Here is an 18123-nt window from a genome sequence, read left to right on the forward strand (position 1 = left end):
CAGAAGTCTAAAATTTAAGCAACGTTTTGAGGTTTTGTCAACTGTTAAAAATATGATAATACTTTTCTCTTTTCATGAATTAATATTATGCAGATTATTTTTAAAAAAGAGTGACAGGATAACCCAATATACAAAAAAAAAAGTTTTATAGTTTACAGAGATGATTCCATTTTTTACACTTAAACAAATTAGTATACATCTTAATTTCTAAAGAGATCAATGTTAATTACCTTAGACGTGCGTCTCTCTGAACGCCCCAGAGAAGTCCGACCTCTTGGCTCTCTTCTGCCTAGTGTGTCCATTCCTGATGGAGGACCATTCGGGGGCAGACCTCCGCTCATGCCTGCTCCTCCTGCCCCAGCTCCAGCCGCTCCCCTTTTCTTTAACGTCTGTGTGGCACTTCGGACGCCTCCATTGATGCTGCCCCTCGAGCTGCGGCTGAAGTCAGATGACCTGAAGTGGCGATAGGGGCGGGCCTTGAAGGTGGGTGTTGGAGAAGCTGAGCCTGCAGTGTACCGACTCAGCTTTATATCAGTCTGTGTGGCTTTGATGTCGTCGATCATGGTGCTGAACTGGTGGATGAGGCGCACTAGGGCCATGTCTACTCTCTGGCTGATGGCCTGGCAGGCAGTGGTAAAGTCACAGTGGAATGTGTTGTAGTGACGTCGGTTCAGGTCGTGGAAGGACAGAGGGGCAGCAGTGGGACCCTGAGGAGCGCTGGTGGACTTCTCCATGACAACCGCGTTCAGGCTAAACGTCTCGATCAGCAGAGCTGGTTTGAACTCCAGTGGTGGGAGGTTCACCATGCCTTGTCTTTAGAATAGAAGATAATATTTGACAGTGCCAAGAGGAAGATTATAGCAATGAATCAGAAAATAAATTAAGAATGATTTTGTACCTTCTGGATCTTTTGCTCTTCCGCTCTTTAGATGGGTCAGAATCAACAATATCTGCACGGAGACATTCAAGGTTCCCAGAGAAAGACAGGTGCTCTCCAAAATACATTTTATAACTTAAAGGGGTAGCATCCTGGGCCTGTATGCCAGTGTAGTTTAGCAGGGGCTTGAAAACAACCTAAGAAAAATAAACACAGTAGTAGTAGTTGTTGTATTTATATATATAGTTATAGTAGTCTGATCACCATTTGACTTTAATTGACTTTTAAATACCTGGGCATCAGCCAGTTGTACAGCTGCTGGGCACAGGTTGCCCTCCTCAATGTCATCGATGTCATCCTGGCTGGTGCTGTGCTGGGAATGCTGTGACTGTGTACCATCCAAAGTGTTCTGGTCACTGGACAAAACAGTGTTGAAGTCTGACGCAGAAGGGATTGTGGGTAGATTACAGGTTCCACCTAAAAATGTCAATGAGATTTGTAAGGTAAATAATATTATAAATTAACTGTGCTATACTTTTTACACAGAGTATAACAAAAGGCTTAGGCAGCATAATAATATTTTTTTTCATTTTTACAATATAGTACATAGTAATCAATAACAAGTTACACATTGCAATGCAGTCACGTTATGTTCTTGAATGTTTTGTGCCTCTGCATTTATTCTTACTCTTACAGTCAAACTTAAGAAGTATTTTGCATTGGATTGTCACATTACAAGTCACATTACAAATTCACTTATAATTACTAACACATGACAACAGTTAACTATCATCTATTTTACATAGTGGATTGTAGAATTGATTTCAATGCAAAACTATATGCCTACAAGTATAAACATGGTGTAGCTATTTTACTATGGGAAACTAAAAAGACTAGACTTTCTGATTACTTCACAAGCACAACACAACAATCCCTGACCTCCTTCTGGGCTGTTAACCGGTAGTAGTTCATATTGGTAATAGCTATCCAAGGATAGATATTCCGGGGAGTCTTGTGGAACAACATTTGAAAGTAAAATATATTACAGTTGAGTAAACATTTCAGTAAATCAAACTGCATAGTTTCTGACCTGTTTGTAAACTGTTGTGCTGGGAGCGGGTGGCTGGTGAGTCCTGGGTGATACCTCCAGTCCTGCCACCCACGGCGTTGGACATCCAGTTATAAAAACTTACAGAAGAGGGTGCCGATAGCAGAGGATGTTCCGTCAGCATGTCTGTCCCAAGGCTGTTCCCTGAAATGGCACAAAAGCGTAACATAAAGACTATTTAGAATGTCATCCTTACAAGTGGCCTTAAATGCTTGGGCTCTTTGCCATGTGAATACCTGTGCGAGTCAGGGAGCTGGTCTTGGCAGCTGCTGCAGTAGACGGTTCATTCCTCTGCGGTGTGCCCTCCAGTAAGTTGTGCAGACTTCGAAAACTGCCTGTCAGATTGCTCAAGAGACTCTCCTTCCTGGGGCTGTCCTTGGCCGGTAAGCCCCCTCGACTCACATGGGCTGGGGAGTCTGCTGCTGTGTCGCCGCTGGTGTAACTGAGCGACTGGTATGGATGTGAACCCTAAGTGTGATAAATGACAAGACTTAACACTCCAAAAAACTTGAATATGGCCACTTAATGCAGTGTCATCTTATAATTAATCACACCTTACAACCTCCAGCTTTATACGGCATTATTCATTCATTCCACACACCAGATAAGCCACAACTACAGCTACTATACCTATACGTATACCTACTATAACTATTGCAGCCAATCTGCAGCAATGGTTGGTCAGTCAGACATTATCTCACTAACAAAAGTCCCTCTTATATTTTCATTGTGGATCTCATACTTCCCATTCACAGCCAAAAATTGTACAATATATTTCTGAGTTTCTTTTGAAAATCAATACTACAAAAAGCTATAGGTTGCACTATAATTCATATACCTTTATTCTGAGACCAGAGTCATTGTGTGTGTGGGACTTGGAGAGCTTCCTCATGATTTCCACTCCACTGACAGGGCCAGTGTTTGCTTCCTTAGGCGGCGGGCGGCTGCACAATCCATCCAGCAACATGGTGTGTTCACTCACTGTGGCTTCACAAAAGAATATTAAATCAAACTCTGAGAAGAATGCCAAAACTCCTTCAAGTCAAATATTCTTTCCTCAATATACTATCTGCTGACAAACAACAAACATTGTTCTTTTATGTCTGTGTAAACACTGACAAGCAGAGGTGGGGTACACCAAACAATCCCCATCCCTTTGAAAGCTTTATACTCCCACCTGCATCAAATTCAAACTCGGCTCCATCAGCGCTGGTGTCACTCTGTAGGGCGGCGCCATTGTCCAGGCCCATCACCGTTTCCACCAGGGTTGGCTGAGGTTCTTTTGGCTTGGCAAGCTGGTTAGGCCTCATCAGACCAATGGCTTTGAAACCCTGAGTCACTACAATAAATTTCATCCATTGCCTTGCCAATGCCACAAGACCCTTCTTTAGAGTTACTAGTGCTGGCACGCCATCATTCTGAAATAAAATGGAAATAGATTGAATAGGTTAAAAGTCAGGTGTTATGGATTTACTCAGTTAAATGTAACCTACTTAAACTTATTTGTAGTGCAAAGATAAAATATTATCAGTGTTTAACAATGTGAGAAAATGTATATTTATTTTATCATACATTTTTGCTTCTAGAATTCAGACTTTTTCTTGAGTACTATTATTTTAAAAATTAATTCAATTTATATTCAGTTTATATTGCACTTACCATGGTAGCCTCCTCAATTATGGAATAATCTGCTTGTTGCAGATAGCGATGCAAGATGTTACACAGCATACATGAGGGATTCTCATGCAGATACCGAGCTCTCTTGGTAACTCGGTTGTATTTGCTCCGGAATGGAATGTGAATAGTCTTTTTCTGTTATAAATATTACATACGATTATAACAAAATATAAAAACACATAAAATATCTTGGCTTATTAGTGAATGTTCTAACCTCTAAAGCTTCTGTCATTATGCAGCCCATAACTGCACAGATTCGTAGTGTGCCTTCCATGTCCAGTTTGCGTAGGGAGGACTTGAGCTGGTCAATGGGAACCAACCAGGCGCCAATAGCAGGTGTGGCTGTGCTAAGTAGATTGAGCTGCCTGAAAAGTAGTAAACAAACTAATTAGACAGAGGTGTACTACTTTCAAGTTAAGCATGGCTCTGTAATGATTGTGTACCTTGAAATAGCTTGCGAAGGTGAGCGCACATTTGTTGGAGCAGCGAAACTGAACCAGATTTCTCGGATGGTCAGTTTCATGCTGCTGGAGTCAGGAGGCGGGGGCATGAGGGGTAGGTCTTTCTTGAGGTCATCTGATTCAACACCTTCGTCCTGTAAGCACAAATCAGTAAAAATGTCTATTAACAGTCTTTTGTGTGTGTGTGTGTGTTTTTGTAACTCACCTGGTCATCAGAGTCAGAGTTCTCGTTGGCATCAGAGGGTGGGCTGAGGGGGTCGTGTGGCAGGTTGTCATCAGAAACATCTGTGCTGTAGCCGCTGCCTGTCTGTGAACCTGTGGATCCATTAGACTTTGACGTTCCTGTTTTTCCTCCTGTGTCTGTGCGACCCATCACACCAAATGCATTGTAAAGAATGGCACCCGATTGTCGACCACCTAAAAAAGACAAAAATGTACATATAGAATTATTTTCCACTCCCATATTTCATAGCACATGAAAATTGATGTATTACCTTTGACTGTAAGATTCTCAATGCCACATTCAAACATAATCCATCCCCATTTCTCCAGTGAAGACATGGAGCGACCCAGATCACCTCCTGTGACTTGAGCATCAGTCTCATCCACCACTGAAAACTCCTCCATTTCCTCCAGGCCAAAGAGCACTTTGGATTTCTCAAAAGGAATTGCAGTAATGGCACAGGTGCCAATGTCTACAGAGAGAAAGAAAAAAATACGCGTAAAATAAGTTTCAAATGGGGACTCAGTGAAATAGCAAGAGTTCGTCCTGACCTGTCGAGTCGAGGCCTCGGAGCTGACTGTGAATGCGGTGGATGTTGAGTCGAGCAGCAATCTCTTTGCCTTTCTCAATGCCTGCATTTGATCGCAGTGAGCCCGAAGACTGGGGCTGCATTTTGGTGGCTGAGGCGTACTTCTCTAGCATGACTGAGGGTCGGCCATGTTCTGTTGTGTTTGGGGTCTCTTCCACAATCCCTCTGAAGCCAGAGAATTTTGGTAGTAGGTAAACATGTTAAAGAATCTAACATTTTGTAATGATTCAAAAGTAATTTTCATTTTAATATTAAGAAATAAAAAACACAAAAGATGTACCTGTTCATTCTGAACTGGGTGGCGATCCGATCAAAACACAGTGCCACAAGTGATACATGTGTGACAGTTTTGCTAGAACTCGAAGGAGATCCCTCTTCTACTGAAGCTTGAAGAAGGCAAAGGTTTACCTAGACAAAGGATAAATACTTGTGAAAAAAAATCTAAAATCTAAATTCAAATTAACATGTATATATTTTTTTTTAATATGATGCTTCAAGAATGTACATAGTAAAAGACTGTTAAAAAGCATATTTAAAGCATAAAAATGATTCCACTTGAAGCATTCTGCTTCAGATCACATTTTGTGCAACCTTTATAGTCTTTCATTAGTCTGGGTCAAAGGTCATACCTTGGGGATGGAGACATTGGCCTGAAGGCCCTTGATTTTCACATTATCTGGTTTGACTGACAGGTCTGTCTGGCCTTGGGGAACGCTCAGGGAGCTAGGGTTCACGGCCTCGCTCTTGGACAGCTTATGCTCCTGCTTCCCAGTTTGGCTCTGAGAGGTGAAACAGATTGGAAAACAGTGAGTTTCATTCAACTTCACTTTTAATTTACTTGATTAGTGAAAGCTAACTGAAGTTTGAGTATAATAACTTCATCTTATATTTGATGTCTGTTTCATATAGAGTTACAAGAAGCATTTATAGCAGTATGATTGTTGACTAAAGTGTACTTACAGATTCTGTGACAGTGGACTTGCTTATTTGATAGGCCTCATTTAAAACTTTGCCATGCAGGTCATCTAGTATCGCTGCAGGGTGTCGGATACTGGCAAAATGAACCATGGCCTCAATGTACCTAAAAGGCAACAGTACAATCATATTCTAAGTACATATGTTTAAAAATGTCAGAATACAATTCAAAATTAACTTGAACATATAAAATGAGTGCTACCTGTCCAGAGACTCTGCCACAAGAGGTGTGAGCACCACATTGATGGCTCCTTTCACCTCCACGATGGCAGTGGTCCTGGTCTGGGCCAGAGGCTGTTCCAGAGTCCAGTCATCAGTCATTGTGTCCTCATCTGTATTCTCCATGGCCCGCTTATCCAGAGGAGTATATGGTGTACTACAAAAAAATAAATTCTATAAAAGTAGCACAAAAAAGCATGCATAGAAATACATAGAAAGAACAGATTGATTAAATACCTGTTGTTATCTCCCATCAGTTGAACTCCTCTGTCTAACAGTGAGCTGGCGGAAAGACCCTGCTTAATGATCTGAAATCATTCAAATTAAAACCTTATTACTCAAAAAGTGTATTCTTCTATCTATATCTATATCTATATCTATACAGATATATAGATATAATTGACTTCCACATTATAAATGAATTAACATGTGCAGTATACCTTAAAACAAGGGACCGAGAGCTGGTCAAAAGATCCAGAACTTTCTTCACTGGTGGGTGTATCCAGGTCTAGGGGACGATGGAGTGAAGATTTAGATGTTCTCTTGTTTGTCGGCTGCTTGACAGACCAATTAGACACCTGCACAAACAGGCACAAAAGCACAGCTCAAATACAGTAATAGACTTGTTGAAGTGCGTGTCTTCTTCAGTGGAAGATAGAGTTTTACCTGGTACTGGGCGAGGTAGCTTTGGTAACATGCCATGACATGGGGTTGGCGAGTGACAGGGCCAGTCTCAGCGGTCTTCTCAGCTTCCACAGAGCTCTCCTCCTCCATGGCCAAAGCAGAGACAAAAGAGGCCTGGGACATGTGACTCGGGAGGGGATGAGGGGGCAGGGGAGGCAGTGTTGGAGGTAAGGGCAGAGGGCGTGGCTCAGTGATCAGCTCCCCATTGAGAACATAGGTGAGGGGCCCTTCCACACTGTGGTATATGGACGTTCGACTGCAAAAAAGAGAAATTACAGTCCAGTCACTATGGTTAAAAGCTTTACCAGTTATAGTTATTTTATCATTTTAAAATTATGATTTTAGAATTTACTACTGTTACTACTGCAATAGTTTTGAATGAATTTTGCTTCCTACGTGAGCCTGAGCATATTATTTCCATTCATTTGAAGGCCATATCAATCAAAAAATATGGAGAGATCAATAACAACATTTAAAGTAATAGAAAAATGACAAGGTAGTTACAGAGCAACACCAAAATCCAATTTGCACAACACTTCAGCAAGTGCCTTCTCATGGATCAAACATCTCATTTGGTACAAGCCATTTACATCATAGCCAGCCTCCATGATTGAATCAATCTAATAAATGAAAGCCTCAACGTGTCTGGCTCAGGGCCAAGATGGTTTGTACAATGAATTGCAAAATGTGTTATATGAAATCATCACACCAATCCATTTCTCCTCATTGATTCTGCTTTGTTTTATGAAAAAAATTCACAACATAACCCCCACAGAGCTGCAGTCAGCAGTGGATATTTCTGAATCTTGTGTGTTTCTGTTTCTCAAGTTGTTATAAAATATATATATATATATATATATCTAAAAGATAGTACTCAAATGGTTAGGTTAAGGTTAAAAAATGTAAGGGTAAAGAGGATGAAAAATGTTTGTGACTGAGGACATATTGGTATCATCATATTAGCAACATGTAGAAACCAATAAAGCTATACAATTTGCACTGGCATGTTTTTACGATTTCACTAACAAAAAAATATGCCACAAAACTTAGAGCTGTGCTGCTGACCTGTAGCTCTCCATGTAGTATGGTGGTGGGGGTTGAGGCTGCCTCCTCTTCTTCTTACGTCCGGGGTAAGTGCCCGGACCCTCGTCTGCGCTGCTGATTGGTTCAAAGTCCTCTGCAGCGGAGAAGTACGCTTCACTGTCAGCCACAGACATGCTGGAGTCTGCAGAACGATACTGATGGAAGGTGTTAGAGTCAGCTGATGGTGTGAAAGGAAAGGAGCCATAACTCCTCCGCTGACGAGGCGAATCCAGAACATTCTCATCACTGCGGGACACTTCACTGTTGAACTGGACACCTCCAGCCAGAACCACAGGAGGTTTGTCTGTGAAGACAGCAGCTGAGAGGCTCTTTGTGCTGCCCAGGCGCCCTGAATGCACCGACGACTGTCGCTTGAGGGGAACACAGAGGAGAGCGCACAGAGGAGCGGTCCTGAGAGTTACTGGGAGACACGGGTGAGACCTCTGGTACTTCTCCAAGAGTCCTGTGCAGAATAATGACGTTTAGTTTAATGTATATTACATAATAATGTCTTTAAAAGACCATTTGACAAAGCTGTACAACTCACTCAGCCGGGCTTTTGTTGTTAATGGTAAACATGCGTTCCTCTATGCTGGGAGAGGGGGTGTCTCTTTCTCCAGCCAAAAGGGGCAGTGCAGCACTAGAGGAGCTGTTCTCTTCTGAAGAGGATGCAGAGCTGTGGGAGCGCTGAGGCACCTGCAGATTCAGGTGTTGTTGACATCTTCTCTCTGGCACTTCAGGAGGGATGCAAGGAGAGTGTGTCTCTGTCTTTAGTCCTACAACCCTCCCTAAGAAACAAATTATATTAGGGCTATATTCTTGAAATAACAAGAAAGAACATCTGTTCAAAAAAAGTATACCATCCACTTTGGGAGTTTCCTTGGTAATAATCCACTCTGCAGGTTGCAGGAGGGACTGTCCATAGGACATGTCTGTCTCAGTGCTGGAGGAGGAGAATGCAGAAGAGGAGGAGGGAGTGAGCTCCTCAAGCCTGAAAAAGTCCAGACCCATGTTGGTCCCCCCAAAGAACCGGCAGCCACCAAGACAGCCACAGCGATTTCTGCCACGCTTATTACGAACGCTAGCATCTTCTGGCCACAGAAACCAGAGTCTGGAAAGTAAAACCAAAGGAAGAATTAACTGACATCATTTTTTTTAATGGACATTTGAATAAAGTCTGCAATACTTCATGCCTCTGAGGCAATGTGAGATAAAAAGCCATGCGATGTCATGCTGTCAGTCAGTTCAGTAAGCGAGTTAACATGCCTCTCTGAGCACAGGCCATAATCTGTTGCATGGAGGCATTATAGCCTCACATGCACTCACAATGTGACAACTTAGCGCACTGAGATGCAGATAACTGATGACAGTATGTATGTCCACCTTTTGGTCTGTGTATCGTGTAGTTCCAAAAAGTGCCTCTGGACTTCACATTTGGCTGGGTGGTCAGCGGCCAGAGCGATGTCTGCTGTAATGAGGTTCAAGTTGACTGAACCCGCTTCCAGCCAAACAGAGCGTCGCAGCAGAGGGGGCTGACCCAGACCTGGTGGACCTTGGCTCTGACCAGCAGGCTGCAGTCTGGAGGCTTCAGAGTACTGCTGCTGCTGTTCAATGTACAGCCGGATATTAACATCCTGCACCACTGCACTGATACCCTCTCCAACCGCCTGGTTATGCAGGTTGCAATTTGCCACCCTAACAATGCCAGTCTAGACAAAACAAACCATAAAAAATATATATTGGGTATATCAAATTGAAAAGCAGATAAAATTCCCATTAGTTTTTGCTCTATACCTTAATGTTGGCAGCACATCCATGCTCAACAATGAAGAGGTCAATTCCATCCATTGCAAGTCGGGTCATGGTGTACTTGAGCTCCTCTGATGTGCGGCAGTGCCCAGGCATACAGGTCAACTAAACCAGCATAAGGCAGTGTATTTCATGAATAACATTATAGACTCATGGAGTTATACAGAGTCACCAGCAAATACAGAATTTGAATTGTTTAAACTGTCAAATAGTTTAAAAAGTTTGATGTTATATAAAACAAAAGTCAATAACTGAATAGAAATTATTTTGTATCTGAACATAACAGATCATTAGAGAGAGTCTGCATGGGTCTTCATTCATTATCTGCTGTTGGACCAACACTGAGCCAAGTGAAAAATGCCTTTGGCTATAATGAGCAACTTCTAAAGCCAGGTTCAAACGCACAGTTAGCTTCACATCAGAAACATTTCTCATATTAGCAGTAGCAAACATGAAACAGTGCAAAAACTCTAAGCTTAAGTAATGACAGTCTTGCACATTGTGCATGACTGTTTATACCTTAGCGTCACAGATGCGTCGGTCTACACCATGTTGGCAGATGACTGTGGGTTTGGGTTGCTCTAGTTGGAATTCTCGAGACATCACATGGAAAATAAAAGTTTCTCCCCACTCTACCACACTGGCCAGCTAGTGACAAAGTTATTATGCAAATCAACATGTTAAGATGATTTAACAACAGAAATCCTGATCCTGAAATGTAGTGTTTGAAGCAGCAATAACCTGTGGAACAGAGATCCTGCCTGTGAGGCCTCCTGCCTGCATGTCAATGAGCCATGCGTACTCCAGTGTGTCACTGCCCAAAGGTAGGCCCTGAGCAGAGAACATGGCATGTGCTCGCATCTGCATCCCTGACAGACTCAAGTGTCCGTCTCTGAGCACCCCATCTGCCGTTGGCCTCTGTGGATTAAAGAGTGGTACACATTTAAAACAATCATAACACCATACATTTGTTCATATTGAAGGTGACTCTGGAGAAGCGAAGAGTATGCTTTGGGAGACATTTTTCAGCAAAACAATATAAAAGAGTGGCAGAATTCTTAGAACACAGACATTCTATATGGTTACATGTTTTCTATTATGCAACCCTGACCGCTGGCTTTTCTCACAGTGCAACCGGCCCAGAATAACTGCTGCTGTATTATGGTCACTTGCTAAAGGCCATGGTTGTACAAAATCACTTACATTAAGTAAGTACATTTTGCTCACTTGTTATTGTCAAGATAAAAATGTGAAACATAATGCTTATTACCTGGTAGTTATCACTGACAAAGATGTGAATGGGAGACAGAAGTAGCTGTAGCATGGTCTCCTTATAGCCCTTCTTCATCTCAAAACAAAGCCGTTCCAAGAAGCCTGATGGGCCTTCAGGGCCCTCGCTGCTGCAATGCTGAAAGAGGGAGGGCAATGTGACTTTGAACTTTGAAATGTAATTTCAATCAGTGTTAAATATTTTTGGTATTAAATAGCATTTTCCTCTTGGCCCATCAGTCTTACTATTGGCAGTCGACCGTGCACTTTGTAGAGGTTAATGAGCACTGTGATGTCCCAGGGCCGCAGGTCCAGAGGATGGATGTCGGTTGTGTCTTTCTGCTCACTATCCACCATTCCCAGAGGGGACCAGCCCAGGCCTGAGGAGGTGGCTGTGGACAACACGGGGCTGGTTACTGCCTCCTCAAAGTCTGTGTACATGTCATCCTCTCCAAAATAGTTCTCCTGTGAAAACAGTGGGGGAGGAGTGTTAAAAAACGAACTAAATAATCACTGGACTCTTGTGACTGCTACAGTAAGTAATATAATATAATGGTACCTTAATGGCGAGCAGTGCTCGGAGTAGAGGGCCATAGAGAATGATTTGGGAGTCAGGAGACATTTCCATCTCCACATGTAGCCTATCAGGGGGCAGCTCTGAGGGGTCTGTGGGCATGCGGCTGTAGGCGTTTGAAGCAGTGGCAGAGGTGTTGCGGGGCTGTGACGTATTGGGTCCAGAGGAGTGCTCTGGGGGTCTCAGTGCTGACAGCATGGACTCCTCCATCTCAGAAACTGTAACAGATTAGTGTGTTTCAACATTACACTGATACAAACAGCACAATACTGTTGCAAAGGAGCTTACAGGATTGTTTGAGTTGCTCATCAGCCTTCTGGGGATAAATAGGGTGCCAGGTATAGTCAATGATGAGTAAGAAGTTGGGTACGCTCCAACAGTCCACCCAGCCAGCTCTGTAAGGAGAAAAAACAGTTCAGTGAGAGGGCCGTCTGCTGAGGTTTTAAGTGAATTTTCCACTTCATCATTTGCTTTATGGACCATTCAATACAAGGACATTGAGTGGAGATAAAAGACTGCAAATGGGTTGCGCCTGATTTCACCTCAGTGCCAGTGTGCACTAGCCCAGACAGAATTTGATCGTAACCTCCCAGGGGTACAGGGACTCTTCTATCCTACATAAGTAGTGTACATGTTTCAGCACAGAGCTATTCATAATAGATGAACTTGATGTGGAGATGCCATGTACAGTGTGTACAGAGAGTGCTTTCTCACCAACTCTGACTTTCAAACATCTCTTCCGAGAATGGTAACATTCTGCAAAACTGAAATTTCTATCAAAATAAATACAAACTTTTCAAATGAAAAATAAACCTTGTGTCATATTAAGACTAATTTGAATAATGGAACAATAGCTAGTAATAGTTAGTACATTTACATGCACAATCCAAGAGGTTTCACTAAATCTCTTCAATTTCTACAGTTAAGATACTTCCCCAGCATTCTTTTGCTGTCCAGTCAGCTAGCTTACAATCATGAAACACTGATATCTTTTATCAGAGTTTTGGTCCACAAGTCCAAGCAGTGAACTGAATGAATGAACTGAATGTGCTTTTCTATGGAAATACATGCTACACTCACTCGGTGTGGGTGATGTTCCTCCAGCGGGGCTTGCTGGGTTTGGGAGGGGGCGGTACATGGCTCTCCCCTGTCATAAACATGTCCGTAGGCAACTTCACATTTTGGTAATCTTTGGCCAAAGTGAGGAGGGGATATCGACTTGGGTGACACTCTGGCAGAGAAAGGCGCATATCTGTATCCTCCGCCTGAGAAACACAAATCACAATGCACCCACACACCGTAGTTAGACACCTCTGTAGGCGGATTTGCACATTTGTGTATTGTTCAAAAACACATCAAAATCTGTTTACTTGCTATGACTAACCTTCAAACTGAAGCGAGTATTGCAGGTCGTGGGAACAAATTCATTGAAGGGCAGAGTGAAATCAATAATGAGCGTTTCTCCACATGCAGCCAGGTACACTGTGGAAAAACACACATAATATACTTCAAATCAACATTATACAAAAAAATCCAGGGCAAAATGTTTAATTTTACAGGATTTATATGTAATTATAATAAATCGCCAGCAACACTTCTCATATATCTTTCATATGTTTAATCCACATTAGAACAGGTGTGCCTTACCATTCTCTTGCTGTTTGGTTGAACAATCAATCCAGTTGTGCTGATTTGCAGCCCAGAGCATCTCAAATTGGTGAAATATAATTTTAAATGTCCAAGAATAGGGCACAAAGGAATAGATATCAGGTGCACTGTCACTGGCCCAGTCCTTAATTAGGTCTAAAAACAGTGAAAAACAAATAGAAAATCTATTTTAGAAATTATATTCACTTTTTATTATAGTCAGTATAGTATAGCATATTTTGTGCCATGGGATCAATACCAGTGAAGAAGTTTTTCTGAGCATAAATGAAGTGGTATGTGGCTTTGTAAACCTCAATCTCACATTGCCACGTCTGAGGCATATTCCACACTCGAGGATAGCTGGCGATCACATGAAACTAAAGAGACAGAATACATTATGCAAGTCTCTCTTGCGTGACATTGTTGAACATATTACTTACTGCAAGCATCTCAGCCTCAAGAAGAGTCCTGTACTGCATGCTGCTGGTGGCATCCACATGAAGTAACTGTCCTTTGATGGTGGGAGAATAGCCTAAAAGTAGAAAAATGAAAATACAAAATTTGTAATAATACAAAACTGGCAGTATTTGTATTATTTAGTATGACTGGTAAAAGAAAAAATTAGAACATGTATACAAATTTTTGGTGGAGAAAAACAAATGTATGAAAAGCTTGTATGACAAGGTTGCAAGCTTGTCACATGTTGAATATCTATAAACAATGTATTTATGCATCAATTAATTAATAGATGAGCTACATTTTCTGCTTACCCATCTCTCCTACAGTCATCGGTATATTGACCTCCAGGTAAGAGCCTGCTCCCACGTTCACATGAATGGCATTGGTTTCCTAGAAAAAAATATTAGTAAAATTTACAAAAAGACGAAAGAAGACAAAAACATTACACAACAAACTCTTAACATAGATTTACACAAAATGCCTGTTATGGAACACAAACAATTTAATGCATGATTTAATTTTTTTTTTCTTAACATGCAAATAACATTTGTGGAATTCCTCAGCTGTTGAGGCATTGGTATTTGAAAAGAAGCATAAAAACGCCCTAATGTCAGTGCCAAACATGGCGAGACATAAACACAAAGGGACCAGAGGAGAAGAGAGATCAAAGGAGCTGTCTTAAAGTAAAGCAGAGATGGAGAGAGATATTCACCCTGTTTTTGGTAAAGAGCAGATCGATGGTGGCATCAGCAATGATGTTCATGCGGAGCTCAAAGGCCTGGATCTGCCGAGGTTTGCCAGGCTGTGGCACCTCTGTCACCTGCATGGCCTGGAAGTCAGCAGGCAGGAAAAACTTCCACAGGCAGTCCCTGAAATGAATGCAAAACATCTTCTACTGATATGTTTGCTTTTTATTGTGTGTAAGAGTTACTTTTATTCATCTGCATTTAAAGAATACGGAATTTCAGGTTAAAGTATTGATACAAGCTTCTCTCTCACCTCTGGCGATCAGCCCACGGGCCATAGTTAAAGTCAGTGCCTTTGCCACACACTATGTCTAGACCCCAGCATGGGGGCAGGTCCTGAAGTTTGTCATCCTCACTGGATGTCTCTGCTTCCTCCTCACCCTCTTGCTCCACTGGGACCAGGCCTGCAAAACAAAGACACACAAACACACATTTAAACAATACTTTATAAACAATACAATGAGAAAATGTAGAGAAACCACATAACCATGTCTGTGTGTTGTGTACCTGGTTCATCTTGGTAATAGTAGATGTCAACATCATTGGATTGCATAACCACAAAGCCTTCACCCATCAGTCTTGGAGGTCTGATGAGGAAATCATTTTACAAAATTATAAATAATAGTTAAATATTTAATTTATTTCATATACTAGTGAACTAAATTTAAGGAACTACTAAAATAAAAAATAAAAACAAGTTTGATAGGCTGTGGCCTTACTCATCATTCTGCAGGCCCAGGTAGCGTGGGCTAGGAACCAACATGACCCGGACATTCTCCAGTGAGCCTTTAACGATGTGCATGAACTGATCAAGGTGGCTAGAGGGAGGTTTAGTGGCATAGGTCAAAAAGGCATCTTCAAAATATACACAGAGTGTCTGGGGGAGGTGGTGATTCCCAAAAGCCAAATGTCCCTAAAACAAAAGAATGCATATTTTAAAATTTTGCTTTAATGTTTTTATAATAACTAGTGATTGCGCATATCATGGTGCTAGATTTGGCCTTACTGTGCTGATGTTGACTTTGATGACAGGGATGAGGGAGCGCCAGGATGACGAAGGGTCTGGAGTCTCCGCTTTGATGTTCACACTATGAAAGAACAACAACTTTAAGTCTTACATGCTGTATTTCAACAGCATACCTACATTTAGGTTGTTTGAGGTAGATGCACACCATATGTACCATATAAAAATAAACAAATACTATTTTAAGCAAAACAAAACCAAAAAGCTTTTCTAGCATTTTGAATAGAACAGAAAAATAAAAGAACTTCCTGTTACAGCAAACTACACACTTTTTGCACTGAGTACCACATAACTAAATATTTGGCTTATCAAAACTATCAAGTTTGTCAGGCCAAATATGGTCTAAAACGAGACTACACCACATCTGAATTTATACTAAACAATGTCTAATTCTAAATGATGACTATCCCAAAAACATTCATATATTTGTTTCTGAATAAAACAAAAAGAACAAAAGAACCCTGCAGAGTGGCAGCCTGTGTGCCATCAGTGGTTCACATACCACAGTTTGAGAAACACAGCAGAATCTTACCTTTCGAGGGTGTCTTCCTGTTCCTGGTCTTCATCTTTTTTGGGTGGAATTAGAGTCGGTTCCAGGCCAAAGGTCTTCTGCAGCCGTGCGTAAAGGTCAGTTCGGTTGTAGACATGAAATTCAAAGCCATTTACTGTCACATAGAGCCTGGTTTCTGCTTTGGGATCTGGGAAAATATGCACAAATTATAAAAAAAAAACATTAAGTCGGGCTTTGTTTTTTATCTTTTCCCCTAACATGTATTCTTAACATGGGTTTCACTTTCCTTTTAAGTAAGGTAAGATTTATTTATTTTTTTTTACTTTTTTTTTTTTTAAAGCACAACAAAGCCTAAAATAACTTACCGTGTTGTTTCTGTTTTGGATTGTACACTTTCCACCATCTGAATATAAGGAAGCCATCTTGTATCCTATTGAACAAAGTGGGTAAATTCAAATCATGCTGAAAATTGATCTAGGAAAAAAAACAAAAAAAAAACAACTGTAGCTTGCTTAATTGTAGTACCTGATTGACATATCTGGGTTGATGAAGTAGACATCTCTGAACATGACTTTCCCTGACAGCACAGAGAAGGAGAAGGAGCCTGGGGAGCAGATTGATAAAAAGAAGAAATTTATAAAATTATTTATAGATAAAACACCACATTATTTATAACCCAGCTATTAAGTTTTACACATTTTTGAGAATGTGTCTCCTTTTCTACCAAACTTCTGCATTCACTTGCCTCTCAACCTCGTTGTGCAAGGCCAACATTTTTATTAATTTCAGTTTAAATGCCAAAAGATTGATACAAATATTCCAGGCAAAGGACTAAATAAATAATAATGTGCTGAAGTTTTTAAAGCATTGTTAATTGTAAGCAACGTTACCTTTGTAACATGTAATATTGTACTATAAAACATATAGACATAATGCATTACATGTTTAAAAATAAATAGACTGGCACTCGGGGCACTGCTCACTTTGTAGTGTTAACTATACCTCTGTCTGACATTTTAAACTTTAATGCTGCTGGAGCCATTACTCTAACACTTCCTTTTCTGTTAAAAGGCCAGTAGATCAAGGTGTCCAGTATCACGCAGCAGTGTAAAGCCAGTGTAAAGGAATCTTATTCCACATAAAAGCATTTTTCCCCACACATTCATAAAGACACATTAATAGCACATTTATACTGCTTTTTATACTCCTCCATGTACTAAATGACACAACATAAAAAATTAACAACTTCATGCCTTTGACTGCTTGACAGTGCTGTCCAACAAAACTCTCTGTACGTACCAATATGAATGTAGCCATCTTTGTAAAGTCTGTTGATGATCAGGGTGAGGATGAGGCCAATGTTGCGGGAGTTGTAATAAGTTAAATAAATAATCCATCCACAGGATAGAATAGTGGCTGTAAATTAAAACAGTGTTACATACACACATACATACATACATACACACACATATGAGCAAGACATGGTTCTATCAGACTGAAGCTTTGGGGAACTCACCCACGAGGAGCCAGATGAAGTTGGAGTTGTGTTTTGTAAGAAAATTATCTAAATCCACAAAGCTGGGAAATGTGTTGTTCCCATCCATGGCTATGGACTTTCAGTGTAACATCTGAAAATTTGCAATTTAATCAAATATCACATAGTAAAGGACAGATATGAACATAAATTATGTTATGTATGTGAAAATAGATTTTTGTGAAAATACATTATATGACACTATAAAGGGATTACATTGTATATAAGCAGCAGGAGCAGGTGCTGTCCACCCACACCTTAAAGTCACGCTCAAAAAACAATGAACAGAAACTGAAATCCTATTTCAATCTCCTTAAAATGCTACCAGATTAAGACTAAGAAAAAATTTGAAAAATGAGTGCATGTACAGTACACAAACATGAGCGCTCTCTGACAGCTCTAAGTATGTGAGCCGTTTATTTCAACTCTTGGTCCTCACCTTGGTTTGTTGCTTTCATAACTATTATGAGCAAAACTGATAAGAATCAAGTATGTTTCTTCAACAGCAATATAATCTGCCAAGTGTGATTCATTCTCACATAAAGTTGAAAAGCAAGTTCTCTACATATAGCCTAAGGTATCAGCAGAAATGTAAGGTAAATAAGCCTAAAGGTGTAACATATTCACAAAAGAATTATGGAATAATTATGGAAA

The 18123-nt window shown here is 40.8% G+C and overlaps 1 protein-coding gene across 1 annotated transcript in view; it reads right to left on the reverse strand.

Moving 5' to 3' along the window:
* kiaa1109 (KIAA1109 ortholog) overlaps positions 1-18123 on the reverse strand; it is a 37522-nt gene that overhangs the window by 18621 nt on the left and 778 nt on the right. The window contains 48 exon segments of the mRNA XM_055159035.1: positions 231-813; positions 899-1074; positions 1170-1354; positions 1968-2129; positions 2222-2453; positions 2824-2972; positions 3163-3403; positions 3645-3797; positions 3877-4027; positions 4106-4257; positions 4329-4540; positions 4618-4818; positions 4898-5100; positions 5216-5343; positions 5565-5714; positions 5896-6016; positions 6113-6286; positions 6367-6437; positions 6570-6707; positions 6796-7069; positions 7879-8280; positions 8282-8359; positions 8444-8684; positions 8757-9007; positions 9280-9605; positions 9691-9810; positions 10225-10353; positions 10447-10623; positions 10976-11113; positions 11221-11439; positions 11534-11766; positions 11837-11943; positions 12629-12813; positions 12933-13030; positions 13196-13351; positions 13455-13572; positions 13636-13727; positions 13966-14044; positions 14367-14523; positions 14654-14804; positions 14908-14987; positions 15120-15313; positions 15407-15488; positions 15957-16122; positions 16301-16365; positions 16461-16539; positions 17235-17351; positions 17452-17563. Coding sequence (XP_055015010.1) covers positions 231-813; positions 899-1074; positions 1170-1354; positions 1968-2129; positions 2222-2453; positions 2824-2972; positions 3163-3403; positions 3645-3797; positions 3877-4027; positions 4106-4257; positions 4329-4540; positions 4618-4818; positions 4898-5100; positions 5216-5343; positions 5565-5714; positions 5896-6016; positions 6113-6286; positions 6367-6437; positions 6570-6707; positions 6796-7069; positions 7879-8280; positions 8282-8359; positions 8444-8684; positions 8757-9007; positions 9280-9605; positions 9691-9810; positions 10225-10353; positions 10447-10623; positions 10976-11113; positions 11221-11439; positions 11534-11766; positions 11837-11943; positions 12629-12813; positions 12933-13030; positions 13196-13351; positions 13455-13572; positions 13636-13727; positions 13966-14044; positions 14367-14523; positions 14654-14804; positions 14908-14987; positions 15120-15313; positions 15407-15488; positions 15957-16122; positions 16301-16365; positions 16461-16539; positions 17235-17351; positions 17452-17539 — 8184 coding nt within the window. The 5' untranslated portion in view covers positions 17540-17563.

This window comes from Boleophthalmus pectinirostris, unplaced genomic scaffold (genome assembly GCF_026225935.1).
Source record: "Boleophthalmus pectinirostris isolate CB_2022bp ecotype Guang Dong unplaced genomic scaffold, ASM2622593v1 HiC_scaffold_10, whole genome shotgun sequence".
Taxonomy (NCBI): Eukaryota; Metazoa; Chordata; class Actinopteri; order Gobiiformes; family Gobiidae; genus Boleophthalmus; species Boleophthalmus pectinirostris.